The 24,794-nt window shown below is 51.0% G+C and overlaps 1 protein-coding gene across 1 annotated transcript in view; it reads right to left on the bottom strand.

Moving 5' to 3' along the window:
* Positions 1-24,794, bottom strand: part of ADCY5 (adenylate cyclase 5) — a 105,847-nt gene that overhangs the window by 6,763 nt on the left and 74,290 nt on the right. Inside the window, exons 9-17 of the mRNA XM_030328747.1 lie at positions 23,411-23,433; positions 22,339-22,483; positions 21,032-21,129; positions 17,933-18,020; positions 8,609-8,725; positions 8,077-8,241; positions 5,152-5,327; positions 3,480-3,509; positions 2,052-2,184 (exon numbers count right to left, since the gene is read on the bottom strand). Coding sequence (XP_030184607.1) covers positions 2,052-2,184; positions 3,480-3,509; positions 5,152-5,327; positions 8,077-8,241; positions 8,609-8,725; positions 17,933-18,020; positions 21,032-21,129; positions 22,339-22,483; positions 23,411-23,433 — 975 coding nt within the window. The remainder of the gene's footprint in view (positions 1-2,051; positions 2,185-3,479; positions 3,510-5,151; positions 5,328-8,076; positions 8,242-8,608; positions 8,726-17,932; positions 18,021-21,031; positions 21,130-22,338; positions 22,484-23,410; positions 23,434-24,794) is intronic.

The following is a 24,794-nucleotide window of genomic DNA, read 5'->3' as shown; positions in this document are numbered from 1 at the left end:
CCCACCACATCTGGACAACTCTGCCCTGAGACGTGACGTTGGGCAGCTCCCAACACAGCCAACCGCTTCTAGGATTAGGCTCTGGCCAGGTGGAGGGCTCAGGGGTCCACAGCCCCCTTGCTGATCCTAAGAAGGTCAATGCTGTGGGAGAGGGATAAGACCTGAGACCCAGTGGTCTGGCCAGGGGCAGGCTTGCGGATAAGGGTGTGTTCCTGGTACAGACGCTTCAGGGAAGCAAAGGACCTCGGGCTTCCCCAGCTCACTGCCAGCACCACACCCACCCACCATGACCTTAGATCCAACAGCAAAATTGGCTGCTGAGTTAGACTGGAGGGGTGGGGAGCACCCGACTATCACTCACACAACCCAAGGACCTGTGTTCAGGTTTTTGCTTGTTGGTATGTATTTGATGTTGTTCCACCTCCCAAAAGTCCTGGAGGAGGACGGGAGATGAAGGGACGTGTAAGCATCATGAGCCTGTTGCAGGGGTTCAGTGGAGAGAGGCTGACACGCCTGCCAGGTAGAGACATGCTCACCCCCAACTCCACACACCTGTGTACAGGCCTTCTTAATTGTTTTCAAAATGGGAGGGGAGCTGCGGTTGCCTGAACACTGGGGTGGGGTTGTGAGGGAAGCTCAGACTGCTCTGTTCAGCCCTGGCAGGCAGCCTCACTTCGACCCTGCGTACTCAGGAGCTAGACAAAGAAGCGGGGTGGGGTGACAGGGCAGCAGGTCACAAAGGCAGGCTGAGTGGCAGGCTCACCTGTCCCTTGCTTCCAGCCCTTTCTCGAGATCTTTGCCACACAAATGAGTGGCAGGACAACCACTGTCTTGGGGGTGGGGGACTTCCTTGGGGCTCACATGGGAGGTGGGGTGCGAGTGAGCAGAGAAGTGGAGGGAAATCAGCCCCAGGTCCCACAGAGCCTGGTCAGCCCCTAGGAGAGAGCTGGGGCCTCTGGGGAGCTTCCCCAGAGGCATGAGGGGCATGAGAGCTGGGAGGAGGCAGGGAGGCAGCAATCTGAGCCAGGAAGGTATGGCCTCACACTGGATATCCCCCGGGTCCCTCCCAACCCAGGGATGATAAGGGGGCATTCCACATGCAAAACAGTTTTCCCCCAACCTCAGGGCATCCGTTCAGTGGGGAATCTCAGCCAACCTCCTGCAAAACACAGCAGGGGCCACTGGATGCCCCATCTTTAAGAATGAAGTAACTGGAATAACAGGTCTGAGGCTGCCCACAAGGAAGACTTTCTCACCGTGGGCGCCCTCTCCTGGACCTTCTGAGTCGGTCCAGCAGGTAACAAGCAGCGGCTGGGTCCATCACTAGCACCTGGAGCATTACCCTGTGTGTGGCCCAGTGGCATCCCCTCCTCCGGGTTTTGACACCATCAGGGCACAGGGCACAAAGCCTGGAGGCTGGAGCACTTCCCTGGGCACTAGCACCCCACTGCCTCTGCCCCAACCTGGACCACCTCTCCCCAGGGCCAGGGCACAGCCACCTGTCCAGGCTTCCAGTTGATGGTCTTTGATGCCCCCTCAATCCTTTCTCCCCTGGAAGAGTCTTCAAGCCAGTTCTGGTCACATCAGGCCCTGCTCAGGAGCCTGCGGGACCAGCTCCTGCACTGCAGCCTCTGTGACATGGGGACTACGCATCCCACAGTCCTCACCTCCTGTCCGCTCCCCTCTCTCCTGACTCCTCGCTGCCCACACTACAGACTAGAGGCCATGCCTCCCCTCTGTCCCTGCCTCTGGATGCACACAGCAATGCCTGGCCAATATTTGTGACTTAAGAGCATATGTCTTGGGACCGTCAAAGTCCCAGCACTGTCAAGGGTGGGATGGTTTGGAATAAGCTCCAGGGTTTTGGCTCTTGGCTCCAGAAAGCAGGGAGCAGACCTGCTGGGACATGGGGCACAGATTAGTGGGACTGAGCAGGACACCTTTTCAGTGCAGGACGAAGTCTCAGCCCAGGTGATGAACTCGTTCACTCACAAAATGCTGTGAGGACTGGGTGTGTCCCCCATCCCAGTTCCAGTCCCAGGGCCACCCACCTGCAGTTTCCAGAGGAAGTCCAGGCGGGCGGTGGACTCTACTTGCTGGGCGTGCAGGTACAGGGCCAGCACGAAGACTGAGATGATGATGGGCGTCACCACCTTCAGCGCCACCTTGGTCGCATGCTCAGGGCTGCAGGCAGGAGGCAGATGCCTGGCACCTCATGGCAGGCTCAGAGGCCCCCTCAGGCCTTTGTCTTCCTCCTACTACTCCCCCTTCTCCTTAACCTCCCACTGAAATTTTGCCTGAGGTAATGCCTCCTCCAGGAAGCCGCCTCAGCTGGCAGCCCTGACTCAGCCCCTGCTCACACCAGCAGCTCAGCAGCCATTACTCCTTTCCTGATGCCCGCCTCTCCCCCATCACTGGGGAGCTTCCCTCTGGTCACATCAGTGGATAAATGAGGCCCTTGTAAAAGGCAGCATGTACATCCCAGGCGTCTCCCAGTGGACAAGATAGTGGTCGTGGGCATAGTAACAAGGGAGCCAGGCAGGCCATACTGGCCGTCTCTGGGCTTTGGGCAAGTCTCTTAACCTCTCTGAACCGTAGTTTCCTAATCTGTAAAATGGGATAACAATACCCACATTTTAAGAATTAAAGATACCAGGGGCACCTGGGTGGCTCAGCGAATTAAGTGTTCAACTCTTGATTTCAACTCAGGTCATGATCTCACAGTTGTGGGATCGAGCCCCTGCATCACGCTCCAGGCTGAGCATGGAGCCTGCCTGGGATTTTCTCTCTGTCCCTCCCCTGCTTGCGCTCTCTCTCCAAAATAAATAAATAAACATTAAAAAAGAAAAATACTGTACACAAAATTCCTTGTACAGCACCTGACAAACAGTAGGAACTCCACACCTGGTAGCTAATAATGACTAATTGCATTCCTGTTAACATTAATACATACTCTTCATAAAAGCTGCTCTCCCAAACCCTGCTTGCTCCCTGTCCCAGCAGAGAGCCTGAGCCTCGAACACTGCACAGACTCCCTGACCAGCAGTAGCCCTAGTTCAGGGCCTACCCCACAAAGCCCACAGGCCTTGCTGGCCCCTCTCTTCTGGCAGGGAGCCAGGGGGCACCAGCTCCTATTCTCCCGGGCCTGGGGTCTGACACATGCTCCTGGGGAAGAGTGGGAAGCCAGATGCCTTAAGGTGAGGTCTCTGGAAATGACCTGTGCGTCCTAGGTCATCTTGGGCTGGTGGGAATCGCACAAGAAGGGCATCTACCCAATGAGGCATCCTTGGTCCCTGGGGAGTAAAGGGCTTCCCTTGCCCCCTCCAGCCTTCTCCTTCACTGCCTACCTTACCTCAGAGGCCCCCTCCCCAATGGGCACCACTGCCTTCTCTGCTGGGCCCTGGGCTGCTGGCCTCTGGCAGCTCTAGGCCAAGGGCAGGGAGAGGCTGTGTCAGAGGACTTGGAGAGTATCCACTCACCACTGGGAGGTCCCGTTGTTGCTGAAGTCTCTGTGAACAGGAAGCGGGGAGGGCGGTTCGGGGCTGCTCTTCGACTTGGCAGTCTCCACTCCCGCTCTGCCCCCCTCCCCCGTTCTGTCTCCCACCTTGCTCTGCCCCTCCCACCGCCGTGCTCCCCCACCACTCCCAGCCCTGCTGCCCGTGCCTGATACCACTGCCCCCACTACGGTTGCTCCCTCATCCCCCGCCCCCAACACCCCTCTGGATCCAAGGAGACTTTCAGGATGGGAGGCTTACAGAAAGCTCAGCCCCAACTAGCATCTGGTCTCCGTGACCACAAATCACCCAAGCCCATACCTGGGACCCTGGGGCCCCCCAGCACCTCCGCCTGGACAGAAGCCAGCCCAGCCACCACCCCAGCCCTTTGCTGCATCCAGAGGAGAAGAAACACTACACCTATGCTGTGTCCAGTGTAGTTACCACAGCCACGTGTGGCTAGAGCCTTCAAGTGTGGCTAGTACAAGCTAAAATGTCCTGCAAGTGTAACACAGATACTAGGTTTTGAAGAATTAGTGTGGGAGAAAATGTAATAGGTTTCGTGAATCATTTTATATTGACTACATATTAAAATAATATCTTGAATATATTGGTTAAACAAAAATATGAAATTTGTATGCTTTGCCTTTTTAATATAGCTACTAGGAAAATTTTAAATTACATTGCATTATTTATCTATTGGACAGTGCTGCCCTGGAGCCAAGCCAGGGACTCCCAAACCAGAAATGACCTCTGTTCTCTGCTGCTGCTTCAGCAAAGGAGAGGGGAGGAGGGGGGAGGGGATGGGGGAAGGAACATGGTAGACCCTCGAGAAATATTTTTGGAAGAATGGGTAGATGGATGAATGGATCCCATCCTATAACTTGGAGAAAACACAGTTTGCTGCATTTTCTCAGGGGACACAGACCTGTCACATTTTTTGCACTTCCCAATGTATATGTGTGTGTGGGGGAGATAGAGTGATGGGAAGAAAAGAGCATTGATATCAGGCATTTTACCTACATTTTACTACTATAGGTATGATTCCCAATTTACTGGGAGCTAGGTAGCCTGAGGCACAACTCCCATGCCTGCTACCTAGATGTGGGACCTAACGACTCACCATCATAACTAGGAGCCTTTGAGCAGTGCACAGACTACCCAACCATCCTGGCAGCCCTGCCGACCTTGCTAAGTTGCTCTGAGGCTGAAAAGGGATAATGCATGTCCAGTGTCTAGCTCGAGGCAGGACATAGAGCCCATGAACAACAAAGGCTGTTCTTTTGCTCTCACAGACCTTGCCGTCCAGCTCTGTTGAATCTTTACCCCTCTGGGCCTGAGGTGCCACAGGCAGATGGAGTTAAGTGAAAATAGCTCATCAGAGACTGTCCTGAACAAATGAGGAACAATTCACTGAGGCCTGAGGGCAGGACTGAATAACAAACTGGAGGGGACAGCAGGACCTACTCACCCTGAGGCCACTCCCCCACCCACTGGGAAAGAGAGGAGGAAGACTAGACACTGGTGCTTTGCCCAGGTGGTAGGCTGGGGGGCAACACAACACTCCCCTTGCAAGCCCCCTGCAGCCCAGGTTCCCAGCCGCCTGCTCTTCCAACCTCCCTGCACTGCCCCAGACCCAGTGTGGGGAGCCACCTACATGGCGTTGGCGGTGACCAGCAGGTCAGCGTTGTCAAAGAGCGTGACGCGGGGCACCTCAACAATGAGCACGTATGTGAGCTCAATGGCCAGCATGAGCACCAGCTTCCCAATGCAGCTGATCTGCAGGAACACGGAGCAGGCCAGCAGGCTGAGCAGCACGCTGTAGGTGAAGTACTGCGGAGAGAGGGCAGCGGGCTTCAGCGCCCCGGCCCCACCCTTCCGGGCCCCACGCCCCGCCCCCCTGAGCCAACCACGTTTCGGCCAATGCGAACTTGTGACGAAACCAGAAGGGCCCTGGTTAGGAACCAGAAGATGGGGCTCTAGGCTGAGTCTGGCCAATGCTGGCAGCAGCGCCCAGTGGTTAGAGCAGAGCTCCAGGCTCAGGCAGACTTGAGTCGTAACTCTGATTCATTGTGGACTGTTGGTGTGACTTGCGCCATTTATTCAACTTTTCTAAGCCTCATTTTCCCCATCTGCAAAAGCTCCAATGTCACGGGCTCACCGCTGCCATTCCATGAGAGGAAGTGCCTGGTGCCCTCAGTAAATGCAGAGAGCACAGGCCCCAGCCCCTGACCTGCAACGTGAAATCCCATGGTTTGCAAACCGAAACTATTTTCATGACTAATGTGGTGGCAACATCTGAACTGGCCTTATTTGATGACAAAGCCTGCCCCACGTGATGTGATGCTAATTATCATCTTTAGCCTGCTTCTGGGGACGATTCATACATTTTGCTGCAGAAATATTACTGTATTTCATTATCAGGTGCTGCCCAGGCTACACTGGGGGTGTGAGATACTCTTTCAAACTCTGAAAAATTCCAAAGTTCTGAATCTGTCTGGCCCAGAAGGCTGCAGACCAGGGATTGTGTCCCTACACGATTTACCCTGGGGAAGTCCCTTCTGGTCTTGGAGCCTCGGTTTCTTTCTCAGACAATAGAGGAGCTGAACCAGAGACCTCGGAGGTTCCTTTCTGCTCTGTCGTCCCCTGATGCTAATCCTAGACATGCCATCGTCGTTATTTTGTTCTTTCTTTTAAATTTAGCATCGTGACTTCTGAGTCAGGCACTCAGACTCAATTTGCACTTCCTCTGCTTTGGGCTGGAGGCCAAATGGCAGTGGGGGACGCTCCCAGGTTGGACCTTGAGCCTCTTCAGGCCTTCAGGAACCCAGAGAGGGGATACAGAGGGCCCCCTGGGAGGGGCCAGCCTCAAGCCACTACCTGGAACAGGGGCAGAGGAAGGAGTAGGGGGGGGGTGTCCACCCAGATAAAAACAGCCCCAAGGATAATAATCCTGTCCTTGGGGGCGGGGGGGGTGTGTGGGGAGGGAGCCCCCAGGGCCAGCCTGGATGCCCATTCAGACCCTGAGCCAGACAGCCAGGAGGCCAAGGCTTACAGGTGGTGTCCCCAAGGGCCTTGGGATCTGTGAGGAGTTGCTGAATCAGAAGACATGTGAACCTGAGAGCTCTGTAGTCATCAAGGCCTGGGGTCAGTGGGACTGGAACCGGTCAGACTGGTGAGGGCTGAAGGCTGGGACCAACCATCTCCCTCAAGTGAGGAGCCGGAATAAGCCCTGCAGCCACCATCCCCACTCTCTTCGCCCACTCCTCAGCATCTGCCATGAAGCAGCAGCCACCAAGGGGCAACTGTAAGATCAAACAAGCCCCTGCTTCTCAGCAAACAGCCCTCAAGCAGCAGCTCCTGTGAGTTCCGCCAGCTGCACGAGGGAGCAGAGGCAGAAGGGAGACTCGGCTGCCTCCCCCCGCCCCACCGCCCCGGCAGGTTGGGAGGGCTCAGCCGGACCCAGCGGCAGGTGGAAGAGAGGCGCTTGTCTAGGTGAATGCTGGCGGGAGTCCTGCCCTTCATGGAGGTTCCCTTGTCCCATCTGTACAGGGGAGACGGATCGGGCTCCTTCCCAGGGCTGGGGGAGGGAGGCCAGCTCTGTGACTGCCCCGGCGGCCCTCACTGCAGTTCTGGACCTTTCTGTGAGTCACGGGGCCCTTTTGGAACTGGATGAAAGCTTGGACTTTCCCCAGAAAAGGGTAACAACTACCATCACCTCACAGGTTCCGTGAGAGCCCTGAAGGCATCTGGGGTATGGGACTACCCAGTGCATGCAGTAGATGCCCTGGGCTGGAAGCCTGGCCTCAGGCTCGGAGAGCTTCCTGAGGAAAAGGTAAATGAAGCACCGCACCTACCATCAGCACTTAATGCATGCTGCTCTCTAAGGGTTCTCGGTGTTTAAACCCAATAACCTATGGGTATGATTTCTTTGGGGGTAATGAAAATGTTCTACCTAGATTACGATGATGGCTGCACACATCTGTGAATATCCTAAAAGCCAATGAATTGTATGTACACTTTGAAAGGATGACCTTGATGGCAGTACTGGGTTGGGACTGGGTTCCTTTGCTTCCCTCCCTGCTCTCTGGCCCATAGCAGAGAAGCTCAGGCAGGTTCTCCTGAGGCAGGCCTGCTCCAAAGTGGAGGGTCCACAAACAGCTCTGCCCTCAGGTTAAGGCTAAGAATTCTGGAGCCAGAGGACCTGGGTGAAAGCTCTGGCTTTACCACTTCCTAGCTGTGTGACCTTGGGCAAGCGACTTACCCTCTCTGTGCCTCACTTTCATCTGTGTAAAAAAGATGTTAACAGTGTCTATGTCAAAGGGCTGCTGTGAGGACGAAATGAGTAAATCTATGTCAAATACTCAGCACAGTGCCTGGCCCACGGCAAGCATGCTGTTTTACTGTTGCATGGAGAAGGCTGGCCTCGTTCACTGATGTACGGCACACGGACTGAGAGACTGGGACAAGGTCTCTGGGATGGCTGTGAGCTTGAGAGCCCTTGACTCCCCCAGAGCAGCCAAAGGCAGAGAGGGAGCGGGGCAGAGGGGTCTGTCTGCACCCAGAGCCCCCTGCCCATTACCTCGGGGAAGTTGCAGTTGGGCCGGGGGCTGCTGCAGAAGCCCCGCTCGTCACCCAGGCTGTAGTTGACTGCCGACTCCACCACATGGCACGCGTTGACCTGGCTGGTGCTGATGTTGTGCTCGTCCGCCAGGCAGCCGAACAGGTCCTTGGAGTTACACATGAACTAGGGGCAGCGGGGGAGAGGGTCAGCTGTGGGGGCCAGGCGAGGGCAGCCCATCTCCACAGGGCAGCGGGTGTCTGTCCACCCTGGTCTCAGGTGCAGCCTGACACTGACAGGGGGGACAGGAGAGGAGCCTGGAAGAAGTCAAGGAGCCGGCAAGGTTGGCCCGGCTGCCCAGGCTAGGGCTCGTAAACGTCCCCTGGGGACTTCCTGAGTCTTTCTGGTCCCTCCAGCCTTGAGAGCAAGGAACTAAAAGCCTGTGTGAGAGGCTTTAGGAGTCAAATCTGAATCCAGACCTGAGAGGAAGACCGAATAAGAAATTCTGGGGGAGAGGGAGCTTCAGGGAGGCGTGGGGGGTAGAGCCACCTACCATGTTGACAAAAGCCGACAGGAACACCAGGGTGATGGTGAACACTCCGACCAGGGTGCTGTTCGTCTTGGACCGCACGATCTTCCTGGAAAGGGTCTGCAGCGGGGCCGGGAAGAGCTGAACCAAGGGAAGAGGAGGGAGAGAGAGACAGAACAGAGTTCAGTGAGGACTCTCCAGACCGCCATAGAGGAGCTGGGGGAGCCCTCCCTCCCCTCCACCTTTGTCTCGTGCCAGCATAACCCCAGGTCCTTTCTGAATGCCCTCCTAGTGTGCAAGTGTGCGATGGCTCACACCACTGACCCACTGCTCCCGGCCGACGACAGCACAGAATCTGCGGCTGGCCAGGAGTGAGTCTACCTGGGAAGCTTACAGGGGAGAGAGGCGTGGTGGAAGGAAAGGTGCTATCCGGGCCCCAGCAGAACAGAGGAAAAGGCACATGAATCCGCCATGTGAGTTCTGGGCCGGTCAGGGTTACAATCAGGCAGTTAAGGAAGCCTGGAAGGACCCAGAACTTTCCCAAGGAGGGTCAGAAGGCTTCTTGGCAGTAAGAAGCTGTGGGTCTGAGGACCTGGAGAAAACTTAGGGTCTGAAGGGAGGAAATGGGCTTGTGAGAAGGGGACAGAGTAGCATGTGAGCAGGAGGGTGGGGCCCTAGACAAGTGAATTAAGTGAACCTTTTGTTCAGGACTCCCATTGATCTCCTGTTTCCCCTCACCTACCCTCCCTACATTTCCTTCAATTAGACAAACAGCATGTCCAACCAAAGACCCACCTCAGTTTTGGTAGCTAAATGACTCAGTCCACTGTATCTACACAGTTGGCTTTGTCCACCATGGCGGGTGCCAGGGGTAAAGGCAGAGTGGGGAGTTAATTGGTTAATGGGTATAGAGGTTCAGTTTGGGAAGATGAAAAAGTTCTGGAGATGGACAGTGATGATGGTTGCACCAGAGAGTGAATTCATTTAATGCTGCTGAACTGTACATTTAAAAAGGTTACAATGGAGAATTTTGTATTATGTACCATTTAAGAAAGAAAGCAAAAAGACAACCCAGAGAATAGGAGAAAATTTTTGCAAACCATATCTCTAATAAGGGTGTTGCAACCAGAATACAGTAGTCTCCTCTTATGCGTGGGGATATATTCCAAGACCCCCCCCCAGAGGCCTAAAATTGTACACAGTACAGAAATGCATATATATTATGCTTTGTCCTATATACATACACTTAGCATAAAGTTTAATTTATAAATTAGGCATGGTTAGACATTAATAACAATAACTAATACAAACGTAGAACAATTACAAAAATATACTACAATAAAAGTTATGTGAATGTGGTCTCTCCTCTCTCTGAAAATATCTTATTGGATTCGCCCTTCTGCTGATGATGTGAGATGATAAAATGCCTACGTGATGTGAGGAAGCGAGGTGAATAATGTAGGTACCGTGAGGTAGTGTTAGGCTACTACTGACCTTCTGACGATACGTCAGAAGGAGGGTCATCTGTTTCCAGACCACAGGAACTGAAACCATAATAAATGAAATCATGGATAAGGGGGGGGACTACAGTATACAAGGAGCTCTTACAACTCAACAATAAGATAACCCAATTTAAAAATGGGACAATGATTTGAATAGGTATCTCTCCAAAGAATCTATACAAATGGCCAATGAGCACATGACATGAAAAGATGTTTGTTGTGAGTCATCAGGGAAATGCATATCAAAAACATGAGATACCAGCTCACACCCACCAGGATGGCTATAATCCAAAAGTCAGGTGATAATAAGTGTTGGTAAGGACATAGGGATATCAGAATCCTCATCCATTGCTGGTGGGAATGTAAAATAGTGCAGGTGCTTTGGAAAACAGGTTGGCAGTTTCTCAAAATGATCAACAGTTACCATATGACCCAACAACTGTACTTGTAGGTATATACCCAAGAGAACTGAAAACGTAAGTCCATGTAAAACCTCGTATACAAATGTTCATAGCAGTACTATTCATTATAGCTTGAAAGTGGAAACTACTCAAATTGATAAACTAAATGTGATATTTCCACAGAATGGAATGTCATTTGGCCATGAAAAGGAACAAAATGTTTTTACATGATATGACACGGGTGAACCTTGAGAGTATATGCTAAGTGAAAGAAGACAATCTCAAAAGGCCACACGTTGTAGGAGTTCAGGCAAATTCATATGGACAGAAAGGAGAGTTTGAGGCTGCCAGGGGCTGTGGCGAGCAGGGAATGAACAGCGACTGCTAAAAGGTATGGGGTTTCTTTTCAGGATGATGACAATGTTCTGGAATTATAGTGGTTAACAGTTGCCCAACTTTATGAATATACTAAAAACTACTGAATTACAGTTTCATCCACCTTCATAAAGGTGCATCTTATAGATGTGAATTGTATCTCAATAAGGAACTTATTACACAGCTCTTACCAGCTGCCTGACCCTGGGAAAATCATCAAGGGCTCTGAGCTGCAGCTTTCCTATTTATATGTAGGGGAGATCTATCTCCCAAGGTGGCCATGAAGACTCGGTGAAATGATGCATACTAAAGTGCTTTGTGAGCTGCTAAATTCAATAGAAAATTTAGTTAATATTTGCATTTTTAAAGAGCTCTATTGCCAGTAAAAGTGAAAATCCCTGTTTCCTATTGAAGGACTTTTTTTTCATAGATGGGGAAAGTGTTCTGGCACTAGTAAGAGGATCCCACTCTGAAAAGGTATGACAGATGGTTTCTAATTTTTGTCTGCTTGAAATGTTGCCATTCCATCCTATCCCCCGACCCATGTTATTTAAATAATTTCAGTTCTAATCACCCTATCCATCAATTGAAGGGTTTCTTTTATTATTTTGCACTCACCGATGAGATGTAGGCAAAAGTTATTAGTTATTAGAAATTGGCTGGGGAACAGGATATGCACACGGGCTTGCTTCCCGGGGAAGGTGGGACCAGGAGCCCCACAGGGGCCACCCAGAGGCCGGGAGAAGAACTGCAGGCTATTTTTAAAATTCAGGCTGGAAAAGTACTTCACATCTAACAAATGATTGACTTTTAATGCACTGGCTTGCTACAAGCCGATTTCCTTTGTCATCCTTTAAAAAGACCTGCTCTTCACTTTAAAACTTCAAATCTCCAGAAGATTTGACATCCTGCTCTGGTATCAGTTGATATAGAGTATCTCATCTCCTGTAGTCAAAAAGTTCATCTGTATGTTGACCCTAACTCCCATCATATTAATCCCAGTGCGGACGGTGAACGTCTTCACCTGGACAGAGTTTTCTCACAGAGATGCATCACAGCTGCCACCAGATTTTGGAGACTATTTTTTTTTTTTCCAGCAGGATAATTGTGCCTGTGCAAACAATTGTTCAATGCCTGCTCACTCACAATTAGAGCTCAAAAAACAAAAACAAAAAGATTAAAAAAAAATTCCAAACTAGTACATTCCCAGTCCGATGAACTCAAATCAATTCAACATGAATACAGGAGTGGGGACATAATTAATAAACCATGACTGGGGTGAAGGACAGTTTTGATCTCGGCCACTCTGAAAACCTCCAGGCAAATTGATGACCAGCCTGGGGTCCTGGTTCTGTGATGTGGGGTCAAGGTATTGCAGAGATGAAAAAAGGTGATGAAATCTAATGGGGGAAAAAATGAAGAAAACAGCCTTTTTGACAAGAAACTGATTTTAAAAAGCAGTAGCTCCTACTTTACGACATTTTTTTTTTTAAAGATATAAAAACTGCAGAGGCCAAACAAGGCAGGCTCCACACCACTGCACTCCTTGGGGTCAAATGGACATATTAACAAAAGCAGTGTCTTTGGGAGGAAGGACTGTGGCTCTGGAATCTAGAACCACTGGGGTTTAAATCCCAGCTATGGCACCTCCTAGCCCCAGGGCTTCAGGAAAGCTGCCTAACCTCTCTGAGCCTCACTGACCCCATCTGCAGTATGGATATGATAAACGCCCTCTTCAAAGCTTAGAAAACACAGCTCCAAGTGCAGAGCTGGGATGTGGACCCTCAACTGCCTGGCTCAACAGCCATGGGATGAACTGAAGATACGCCTCCTGGAGTGAAATGCTCTCTATCCCCAAAGAAACGTGTGTCTGGCAAAATGTATCCTCTAATAGACAAAACGTGCCCCTGAGCATGCTAGGAGAAGGTGAGTGTGGGGCTCTAAAGTCCCCACAGGACAGAAGATACCTAAGAGGTAAGAGGTACTGTAGTGTAGTAAGACCCTATTTCAGAAACTGGGGACAGTAGCCAGGCTGGGGTTGAAAGAAGTGCCAGCAAGGGCAGGGGGGTGCGGTGGTGGACTTCAGGCTGCAGGGAGGGAGAAGAGGTTTCTGGTGACTGCACAGAGCACACAGAGCCTAGAAGCAGCCCTGGCCACAGTTCCCAGGAGCTCAGGCAGTCAGGTCCCGGGAGTCTGTGGGAGACAAGCTAAGAGGAGCCAGCAGCCTGGAGGATGGAGATTTAAACACACACATGTATACACCTGTGCACGCAAGCATGCGCACACACGCCAAGAGCTATGTGGCCAAGTACTCCTTCTGTGCCTATCTACTCCCAAGCTCCAAAATGCAGGAAAGGAGTCTGGCCTTCCAAGTAAGAACGTGCTAATGAGCCACAGTAAAGACAGGGGGGCCCAGACCAGAAGGTGGGGAAAGGAGGCAGCCAACCTCTTCTACCCATCTGAGTGGAGGTAGCAGAAATGCTAGCATTGTCAGAAACAAGCATAGGAGGATGGGGCAGAAGTCACAGGGAGGCTGATGGAACAGTCAGAGGTGCCCAAAAAGAGGAGAGGCTGTACTCAGGAGACATGACTGAGCTCACCATCCCTGAAGGTAATCAAGCAGAGGCCAGCCCATCCTTATTATCATAAAGGGATTCCAGTCTCAGGTGGGTGTCTGGGCTGCTTCACTGCTCCAGCCATTTCCAATTTGAGATTCTGAGTCCGGACCCTTGTGTGATGGCAAGGAGGGATGCAGCGTGGCTTTTTCTTTTCTTTTTAAATTAAAAAAAAAATTTTTTTTAACGTTTATTTATTTTTGAGACAGAGAGAGACAGAGCATGAACAGGGGAGGGGCAGAGAGAGAGGCAGACACAGAATCTGAAACAGGCTCCAGGCTCTGAACGGTCAGCACAGAGCCCGACGCGGGGCTCGATCTCACGGACCGTGAGATCATGACCTGAGCCGAAGTCGGACGCTTAACCGACCAAGCCACCCAGGCGCCCCTCTTTTTTAATTTTTTTAACGTTTATTTATTTTTGAGAGACAGAGAGAGACAGAGCATGAGTGAGGGAAAGGCAGAGAGAGAGGGAGACACAGAATCTGAAGCAGCTAAAGGCTCTGAGCTGTCAGCACAGAGCCCGACACGGGGCTCAAACCCACAAACCGTGAGATCATGACCTGAGCTGAAGACAGACGCTTCACCATCTGAGCCACCCAGGCGCCCCTCAGCATGGCTTTTTCTAAGACAAGCAGCTGTGGGGCCCAGGGCAGCACAGATGCCGAGGGAAGGGAGGAGCGACGTGTGCAGATGCTCAGACTGGCCTTCTGAGACGGCATCGCCAGAAGAAAAGAAGTGCTCCAGGGATGATCCTTAGGGCAAAGCAGCCCGGAGACCGCGGGGCCCTGAAGGGAAGCTGATACTCTGAGCAGCGAGGCCAGGAGACCAAGACACCAGGTTAGCCCCAAGTCCCCAGAGATGTCTGTGAACCAGATCACGCTGTGTCAGGAAAGGACCAAACAGGCCCACCATGAAAAGGCCATCGGAGCACTCGGTGGGAAGTTCCAGAAAAACTTTCCCACAAAAAGGACCCAAGAAGCCATTCCCTGACAGACAGCTGACACAACTAACTTGGCTAATCCGACTAATTCAGTCGATACTTTCTTCACATTTCTCTCTACAAAAAGGTGAAAACATCGACATTTGAGCAAGTAAGGCCACGCTGTATTGGGGAAATGGGAAAACAAATGGAAAAGAGAAAGAAACCATGTCTGACAGAGCTGCCTGGCTTTGGATCCGCTGGGCTCATGCTGCGGGTAATTTAGAACTGTCATATCTCATCAGAAAGCCACTGCCCATGACTCCTGAAAAACTGTGCAAGTAAGATGAGAAATGTCTGGGTTCTGCTAAAGGGCAAGTGTTTTCGAAGTGAAAACAGAACGACACGGAAAATTCCAGTTCAGTCAGCTATAGGGCAATACCTTGAAAAGGTGATAAAATCAACTTTTAGTCCGTGCATCTGCAGGCAGTGTGCAGTGGGGTCCAGGACAGGCCGCGCCCGGCATTAGGGAAAGCGAGGCCAGTCCACCCTGCTGCACAGATGCCAGAGAAGTACCCCTGTCACATCTCAGTGTGCAAACAGTTCATCCACATGGAAGAGGAAAGAATAATGAAATGGAAGAGGAGTTCAAGCTACAGACAACTTCTCCAGTGAGGGTCTACTTCCCAGAAAGTGGAGAAATGCTGAGCAGATGGCGCATCAGAGGTGGTGGTGGGAGGGGGGGGAGTGCAGGGAAATGCAGTGAGGACCTCAAGGTGGGTACTACAGTCTACTTGACTCCTGGCCCAAAGGCCCAAATCAGCAGGTGTCAGATTTGTTACGCCAGGGAGCACTTTTCTCCTAAATAGTTTATAGAAGCTCTATATCTATAAGCTGGAAGCAGCAGCCTCTCCTGGTTGAGGGGGGTGTGTGCGGAGGGGCGAGGGATGGAGTGGGTGGGGGACAGGCACTCCATCCACCAGGCTCTCCCGCCGAGGGAACCCTGGCCACCACAGAAGCGTCAGAAAAATCATTGAGCTGGATAAAGGAATTGAGAATAAAATTATTGAAGGCGACATTGATTACAAAATAGATAGATTCAAAAAAACACAAAGAGGCAGGAATGATTTTCATAAATAATCTCGAACAGTGGCAAAAAGAATTCACTGAACCAAAGTATTAACTCAAAATAGCCAGTGCAGGCGGGGCCATGAGCCTTCCTCCCCCACCTCCACTCCCCCCTACCATCAGGAACACATGCCAATCAGGAAACATAAATGAAGTCAGAGCAGCTCAGATTTCTCAAAGCAGGGAACAGGAAAGAGAGAAGTCCAGATTCTAGTTTTAAAATTGTAGACTACATATAGCTTTGATTCAGACTTGAATAAGCTCATTGGGTAAGTGAAACAATGACTTTGCCTCAATTTATAACTTAAAAAGAGAGACGATTCTTTTGAATGTTCAGGTAAAGAATGTTTACAAGGCCTTTTTAGCTATGGTGCACCTTTTTTCTTAGGTTGTTGTGACTTTACTGTGGTAAAATACATGTACCATAAAATTTGCATTTTGGGTGCCTGGGTGGCTCAGTCAGTTAAGCGTCTGACTTCGGCTCAGGTCATAATCTCACGGCTTGTGAGTTTGAGCCCCGCATCGGGCTTTGTGCTGACAGCTCAGATCTTGGAGCCTGCTTTGGATTCTGTGTCTCCCTCTCCGCTCACACTCTGGCTCTCTCTCAAATTAGTAAATAAACATTAAAAAAAGATAAAAAATTTGCATTTTAACTGTACAAATTAGTGACATTAATTATATGCATAATGTGCAAACCATTACCACTCTATTTCCAAAATGCCCTAGTTTCAAAACCCTTCCATCACTCGATACAGAAACTCTGCACCCACGAAGCACTAATTCTCCATTCCCCATCCTGACAACCTCAGGACCCTCTATCTGCTTTCTGTCTCTATGAATTTGCCTATTCCAGATATTCTATACAAGTGGAATTATACAATACATGTCCCTTTGAGTCTGGCTTCTTTAAGCATGTTTTCAAGGTTCATCCATATTGTAGCATGTGTCAGAACTCCATTCCCTTCTGTGGGTAGGTAATAGTCCATTGCGTAGATATACCATTTTTGCTTATCTATTCATCTGTTGATGGACATTTGTGTTGTTTCCCCCTTTTGGCTACTGTGAATGTACCATGTACTTTCACAGCCACGAGATAGAGAAAGTGGAAGTGCTCCCGAGGGAAAAAGCAGGTTGGGAGTGAGGTGTAGGGGCAAGACAACAGAAAGACCAAAAGGCAGGAGGTGACTCGACACAGACTTGAGGAAGGAGCTGGTGGAGAGGCAGGGGACTAGGATTAAACCCTATGAGGCTGTGAAGTCACTGGCCAAGCACACAGCTCAACACGCCAACTGACCCAGGCCCACCCTGCCTCTCTCGGGGTGTCACCTTCTGTATCCGCTCAAGGAGAGGGCTAAACCACTCCGGAGGATTCCCAGTTGGGGGGTGGGGGGGGCTTCCAGTTCTGACAATTAGTCCACCAAGACCTTGACCATTAGGTAATTAAACAATTAACAGTCTAACAAAATACCCTGCTTTGAGTGTGGAGAGAGAAAGGGGACTCTGGAGGTGACAAAGGTCCAATCCTTCCAGAAGAAGAATGTGGTTCTTACTGCAGTGTGTGTAGGGAATGATGGCAGAGTCTGCCCCCCACCCTGCCCAGGGCTTGGCTCCAAGTGAGTGTTGAGGAGGAGCAGAGAAATGGTTACAGCAGAAGCCGGAGGGGCTTGTCCCTGCCTGAGGACAGAGTGCTTTCTGGGGCCAGGCTGTCCCACCAGGGAAGTCTTAAACCACTAGGGAAGGAAATGACGGAAAGGCTTGGTGGACAAAGCAAAGGGGAACCTGAGTGATTTCCACCACAGACCAGAATGGCTTGTGGCCAGGTCTCCTGAAGGACACAGCCTGCCTAAGAGGAGGCAGGGGAGAAAAACACAGAATAGGATTTTCTGCCCACATTATTAGCTGTGTGGCCCTGTTTGAAACACTGAACCACTCTGGGCCACTCTCCTCATCTATATGATGGGCGATTCAAAAGCCATCATCCCTGTGGTCCCCCCAGAGCCAATTCCAGGCACATGGGGACACTGAAGGGGTTGTTGAGAGAGGTCTCTTCCACACTCAGCCTTTTAGCAAATATTTATTGACCATTGCTCCAAGCAGGCATTGTGCTAGGTGCCCTTCCTTCATCCTACCGGATACCAAGGGGACAGACAGAAGAGGCAGTGACACTACCTCCTTGTTGCAAAGATTTGCAAAGGCAGATTAAAGTAGCCAACACAAATAAGGCTCCACTGACAAAGTGCTCCCTATAGTCGAGCTTGCTGCCAATGCCAATCAAGAGTTGTGCCCCAGCATAATGTACCCCTGACCCCAAGGGTGACTCCTGGGCTCCTAGGAGGAGCTCCTTATCAGTGGGCTGGGGAGGGAGGGAAGAAGGTGGCTGGGGGCTCAGGTGCGAGCTAGACTCACCTTCACGCAGGAATAAATCACGGACACAAACACCACCAAGGTCAGCAGCAGGAAACAGGTCAGGTAGAAACTCAACATGAACACGGAGCTGGAAAAAGAGAGGAGGTGGGGAATTCTGGGGCCCTGAAAACCTCTGGAAGGAAAAGAAAGTTGCTCCATTCCCCCTGAATCCATTGCCCAGTCTTTTCTAGCCCCTGATTCACTAAGAAGGGCTTACACAGCCTTGAGAACTGATTCAGGACCCCTCTGTAATGGTCTGGCTCCTGTCCTTGCCACCTCCCCGCACCTCCCTGTGGGGAGCAGAAGCCTGCAGCGGGGGGGGGGTGGGGGGGTGGGGGGGGAGGGGGGCTAAATGGAGAAGCAAGTGTCACCTGCTCAATATTTTGCCTAATTAAGGACCTGTTTTAAAAATCACCTGGTTATTCCCTCCAAGTAGTTACTCTCAGCTAGGATTAACTGTGAAAGCTGGAAACATTTGATAAACAGCCATCATTTTTAAAAATGCATTTGTCAGCAGCCCGACCAGACACTCTGAGAAACATCAGTGATGTATCCTTCTAGAGGAGAGAGTCCCTAAATCTTGTCCCCTGCCAAGCCCTACACCAAGTCCTACTCAATTTTGCTCCCCTGCTCTTCAGCCAGTTCAGCAAGAAAATGCAAGGAACCCCCCCACCTCCCCGCCCCTTCTTCCCGAGGCAGATCACCGGTGACTTTCACCATGGGCCAGAATCCTCAGACAAAAGTGTGGCCAGTGACTTTCCACCTGGAACCTTCGTTTGGCCCTCCTGGGGCAGGGGCTGGCCACGGTACACACCATCATATCAGGAGACCACAGAAGTCCCTTTTCCCTTTCAGGGAGTGAGAATGGCCTAGAGATGCCAGGCGTTGTGAGCTAGTTAAAGGCAAGTGGATGACTTGAAAAGGCAGGTGAATACCTCTAGAGAGGCATCCAAAGGGCGTCTGTGTTTCAGGCTCCCCCAGAGGCCAGCACTTAGATGCCTTACACAAATAGAACAAGGTAGAGAACTCTCTTCAGAGGGAAAGAAGGACCTTTAAAGTAGGTCTTTCCTGCTTCTGTAGAGAAAGGACTGCTAGAGAAAGACTTCCGTCAATGCCTTGGCAACCAGAGCTGCGGCCAGGGGGAATGAAGCCACTGTGGGCAGAGCAGGGAAGGAGGAAAACCCCGCCCACAAGCCATGCTGCAGAAAAAGAAAAGCGGCCCAGAGGCAGGGTTATGTGCCCAAGCTAAATGGACTAGCAGGTGCAGTGGGACAGAAGGACTAGGTTGCCTATTTATACCTGTAGCTCCATTTCAGTACCAGAAAAATTGGATCCTGTGGCAATAAGGACCCACAGTCCCACCAGCCCTGCGCCACCTCCGTGTGGGGGGCAATGGGCATCAGCTGCACAACCAGAGTGGAACTGGCTGCCAGTGTCTGGTATCCTGACAGAGTCATAGTGGGTATACATGTAATGGCTATCTCTGCAACAACGTGTCATTAAAAATTCAAGGCTTTGAGCAGCAAGACATGAAGGCATTGTGTACCTCCTGATAACATGCACTAAGAAGGACACATCACTTGTACGGGATTCTTGTCAAAAAAGCATAACCTCAGTCTAATCATGAGAAAACATCAGACAAGCACAAATTGAGACATCTGCACATTAATTGGCCAGTACTCATCAAGGGTGTTAAGGCCACAAAAGACAAATAAAGGCTGAGGAAGTATCACAGATTAGCTGGAGCCAAGGAGACAGAAGAGGTAAATGCAATGTGGGATCCTGGACTGGCCCCTGGGACACAAAAAGGCCATTAGGGGCAACACTGACGGAATTAGATTATGGTCACTAGTTACTAGTGTCACCCCAGTTACTAGTGTGTCATGCCAGTGTTAATCTCCTGGTTTCAACCATCACACTGCAGTTATGTAAGTGGTCAACATGAGGGAAAACTGGATGAAGGATGTACAGAAACCCTCCATAATACTTTTGTCACTTTTTTATAAGTCTATAATTATTTCAAAATGAAGAGTAGAAGGCATTGGGATGAGGGGCCCCTTCTGGATCAAGTTGGACTTAGGAGACATAACTGAACACAACCAGTGGGTCCTGGGTAGATCCTGGCTATGAATAAACTAACAGTTGAAGACATTGGGAGACAATTTTGGAAATCTGAACATGGACTTGGTGTTACACGACTGCAGAGAACCGCTGCTAATTTTGTCTGGTGTATAAGGCACTGTGGTTAAGAAGGGAAAGCCCTTAAAATAGGACTGTATTGAGGGTTTTTGAGGGGAGGGGGGAATGTCCTTTTGTCTAAAATTTAAATAAGCAGAAAAAAAACAGATAAATTATAAAATACCAACAATAGTTATACTTTACAGTATAGGGGATGGGTGCTGCTTATATTAATTACTTTTCTGTATGTTTGAAAGGTTGCATAAGAAGTAACAAATATGTGTACAGACATGGGCACACACACATACAAATGTATACACACACACACAAACAGACATGGAGCAGTTATCTTTCCTGTTTAGATGTGACTCTACTGTGACTATGTCCCTAACACTTCATCTCAAAAAGCCCACTGGCAACATCCGAGTGGTTCCTCAGAAGCTACAGGCCTCTGTAAGGGACACAGTCAGTCCTTGGAAGCATTCTAGAATATCTCTTTGAGGAAAGCCGTCAGAACCAGAAATCCATTCTTTAAAATACCCAGAGTTGCAGAAAACCCTTATCTTTTGAAGATGTATTGATGATTTTGCAAGAACCAAAGGTCACACAGAAGCAAACCTGAGTACTTTTGGGTGATTTAATGGGCAGCCGCAGTGTGGGTACAATGGGCCAAGATGACGAAGTGCCGACAAGGAGTCTCTCATGCAGCAAGGCAGTGCCCAGAGGGAAGTCTCCCACCCTGGAAGGAGCAACTCACCTCTCTGTCACAAGGGAGTCAGACTTGTAGCTTCCCGGTCCCACCGAGGACACATTTGGAAACTTCTCCCTCTAAACAGGCTTAGCGCAGACCTCCGCCTCTGCTCTCCTACATGACCTCCCCTCCCACCCTTGAAGCCCCACAGCCAGAGGGATGGTACTTACTGGGGCACGATGGTGATCTGGACAAAGCAGATGAAGAGGAAGACAAGCGAGGCACATGCCACATAGGCACCGAATCGGTCATCCACCTGCTTGGAGTACTGAGAGGGATGTGCGGGGTGAGAGGGGCAGAGACTCCATCCACTCCAGCCCCGCTCCACCCCAGAACACTCCCAAGACCTGGAGACCTGGAAGAACCAGCACTAGCCTTGGTGCTCAAGAAACCAGTCCAAAGCACTATAAAGTGGTGCCTGTTGGGGAGGACAGTTGAATTGTGTCAAATCAGAAACTTCCTGTAGGTCGGGTCACCATGACAGTAACTCGTCACGATCATGGCTCACATCACAGAGCGCCATCTGCGCACGAGGACACATATCAGGTCTATGGCATCCTTATGCATGGACGTAGGTACTGGACCTATATAGCTGCTACTTCCCAGGTGAGCGAGCTGGGGCTCAGAGAGGACATGAGGCTCACCCAAAATCACAGAGCTCGTCTCTGAGGGCCCAGCTCCCAGCCCCAGCTCCTCCCAAGACACCAACAGGCGGTGGGAACAGAGGCTGTGCTGGCACAGAGTCACCAGAGAGGGTGCTTTGTGACTCAGTTCCATTAACTGCTGGTGAACAGTGCTTGCCTCCTAGGCTTGCCTCACCGGACGATGACGTGAGTTCAACAAGCCCGTTTTAACTCAACACTGGGAAAACGCCGTGGCGTGGACAAAGACCCTGGACCAAGGTCTGGTTCTGGCTCTTTCACTACTTCACTGGTGGCCTAGAGCAAGTCACCCAACCTCTCAGTCACAATTTAAGGAGATGGGACAAAGAGATCTCAACTGACTGCCTCTTCCAAATGTTTTCCAGTGTGCCAGAGGCAGCAGGGGGATCCACTGGTGATGATAATGATAGCAATAATAGCAATAATAAAAATAACATAAACATAGCAATAATAAAAATAACATAAACAGCAATGGACATTCACGGAACATCTATGTGGCCAATACTATCTTATGTGCTTTCTATATATGGATTTATTTAATACTCACTATGACCCTATGAAGAAGGTATGTTAAATATCCCCATTTTTCCAGATAAGGAAATGGAGACATGAGGAAGTGAAGACTTCTCTCTTCTGACCATGAAAGTCCCCCTAAAATCTCCATCTACTGGGTAGCATGGCATTGGAGCAGAGGGAACGGAGACAAAGGGCTCTTTCCATGGTGATGGAGAGCAGAAGGGAGCCTTCTATTGTCCTGTCCCCTCCCCCTGGTTCTGGTTCTGCCCAGGGCCTCGTTCCCACCCAGGGTGCTGTACCTTCTTCTCTAAGTCAGGCTCCCTGAAGGTCAAGAGGAACTTGCGGACATGCTCAGACCGCAGCCTGTCGATGCTCCTGGCGTCAATGGCACGGCCCAGAAATTCGTCCACTTCATCCTCGGGGTTTGCACTTTCCTGGGCGTTCCTGGGAAGCAAGACATGCAGACACACCGCAGGCTGACCACCAGGGGGCGCCGCAAGAGGGCCCACTTGGGCCCATGCACCCAGGCCCATTAGAAGGGCCCTAATAAGGGCTGGGGAAGCTGGGACTGAGATCCGGAACCCAAGTCCCCCCGCTTCTTAACTGCACACATGCACAGAAAGCTGCCAGTGTCTGACCTTCTGGCTGAAGGGCCTCGCCGACAGTAAGACTTTTCTGACTCTACTCATATATTATTATAGTATAATATGACTTATCATCAAAGTTTTCATTGTTTTTCCCCACAGCTAACAGTCTCTGCTCTTCACTCTCCAGCGGTACCATCATCCTGAAATAAAGGCCAAGATACGGAGGCAAGACTGCTGCCCCAGGGGCTGTGAGCTACCCCGCTGCTTTAACCCGGCCCAGGGCACCCTCTGGGAAGCAGGTGTCATGATCAGGGTGCCAAACTAAAAGCCCATCACTCAAGGTGATGCCTAGTCCTTGAGTGGGGTTTCTGACAGCCCCCAAGAACCAGGAAATGGAAGAGAAAGAGGAGCACATTCCCTCAAGGCACCAGGATGTGGCCAGACCTGGTGACCAACGTGCAAGGTCTGCATTTTGCTGAGAGCAGCAGGCGCGTGTGTGTGCGTGCACACAGGTATGTGAAGAGCATGCACGTATGCAGTTGTGAGTGCACACATATGTCCACGTGTGTGTTTGTGGGAAGATTACAAACGGGCAGTGCCGAGCCCAGCCTCTCGGCCCTGGGCTCCTGGGCTGCCCATCTGTCAGCTGCAGTGCTCTGGTCATTCTCAGCCAAGGCTGTGTGGCCTCACTCCCCAAGCAATGCGGGGAAACTGAGCTATAAGACGAATGTGGGCCTATCCCCCAGGCCAAGAGAGCAGGAATAAAGAAGGGCATGTTACTCACTTGTCCTTGGGGTCTTCAAAGCCCTAAAAAAGAGGGACAGAGAGAGAAGGAAAGAAGTATGAGAACAGAGAGGATGGAGAACTGAGGCTTCCAGAGGGACTACGGGAAGGCTGCAGCTCATTTACTCTCTACGGCTCACCGAGGAGTCTGCACAGAGAGAGGACTGTCACCCAGGAGTTTGTCCTTCCTTCCCTCAGTGAATACAGCCAGGTTCTTCCTATGGGATATGCTCTGCTACGTGCTGGGGGCACACTGTGATTTCATGTCGCCCACTGGCAAAACTCACGTGTCTAAGCTCTTCCTGTCCCCACATCCAATTCCCCAACTCCCCTTGCCCCAGAGCCTGGGCTTGGTGGGTCCCTCTCAATTCTACCACTTACTCAGATGGAATAAGAGAAACCATTAAGTGACCACTGCCCCCACCCCAGCCTCACTGAGCACACAAAATCTGGGAATTCACATGTTTTGAGCTTAAGAAAGTTAAGCTCCAGTTACCTGTAACAGCTTTCCTAGCGTATGAGAACTAGCGTGTTCTTACAAAGCCAGGATTGGTTGGGGTGAGAAACCTGTGTTCCATGGGTTTGACTGCCGCTCACATACACAGGGCAGGGGTGAGTGTGAAGGTCCCTTACCGGTCTCCAAACTCAAATCCCTATTTATCTACGCAGTCCACAAAGGGACAGATGTGTCTCGGGGTGTGACCAGCTGTGGCAGAATGAAGGGTGGGTTCCCTAAAGTGGCAAAGGGGTGGAATCCAAGAGGTAGTGGAGGAGGTAGCAAGCAGCCCCAGGACTGTGTCAGGTAAGGCTCCAGTTGCCAGGGCAAGGACCGAGTGTGACCTGTGGTCTTTTGGGGCCCAGCGTGGGGCACACTGCTGGGCAAACGTGGAGGTCAGTAAGCGCCAGGTGAACCCAAGGCCAAATGAACACACCTCTCTTTATGCACACTGCAGACAGTTTGAAAATGCAAAAAGCATTCATGAGCCAGAGTTGCCAGGAACTAAAACAGATGTGGGGTCCACACCACACCCCATGTTCTCTTTTCTACCCCCCCCAGTGGAGGGCCCCAGGGGCCTCGGCAGCCTCTAGTGGCACATCCAAGTGCCCAACTGTGGACCCCGAGCTCCTCCGAGGATGCCAGACCCTTCTTGTCCTCTGAGAACCATCGGGCCCTCTGTCCAGGCTGTAAGACCCGGCCCACTTCACCATCCCAGCCCCAGGCTGGAGGAGTTGGTGTTAGTCAAGTGGGTGCTCCGCCTAGGGAGCAGGCCCAAGCTGGGTGCCCCCCCGCGATCCCTCAGAGCACGAGCTTGAGTGGGCAGCACAGGGCCTGGACAGGCCAGCTCTCCGCAGAATATGGTGAGGCGCTGGCACTGAATTCCACC

The sequence above is a fragment of the Lynx canadensis genome, chromosome C2 (genome assembly GCF_007474595.2).
Source record: "Lynx canadensis isolate LIC74 chromosome C2, mLynCan4.pri.v2, whole genome shotgun sequence".
Taxonomy (NCBI): domain Eukaryota; kingdom Metazoa; phylum Chordata; class Mammalia; order Carnivora; family Felidae; genus Lynx; species Lynx canadensis.
The sequence above is the reverse complement of the archived record's forward strand: the minus strand, read 5'-3'. Positions and strand labels throughout refer to the sequence as shown.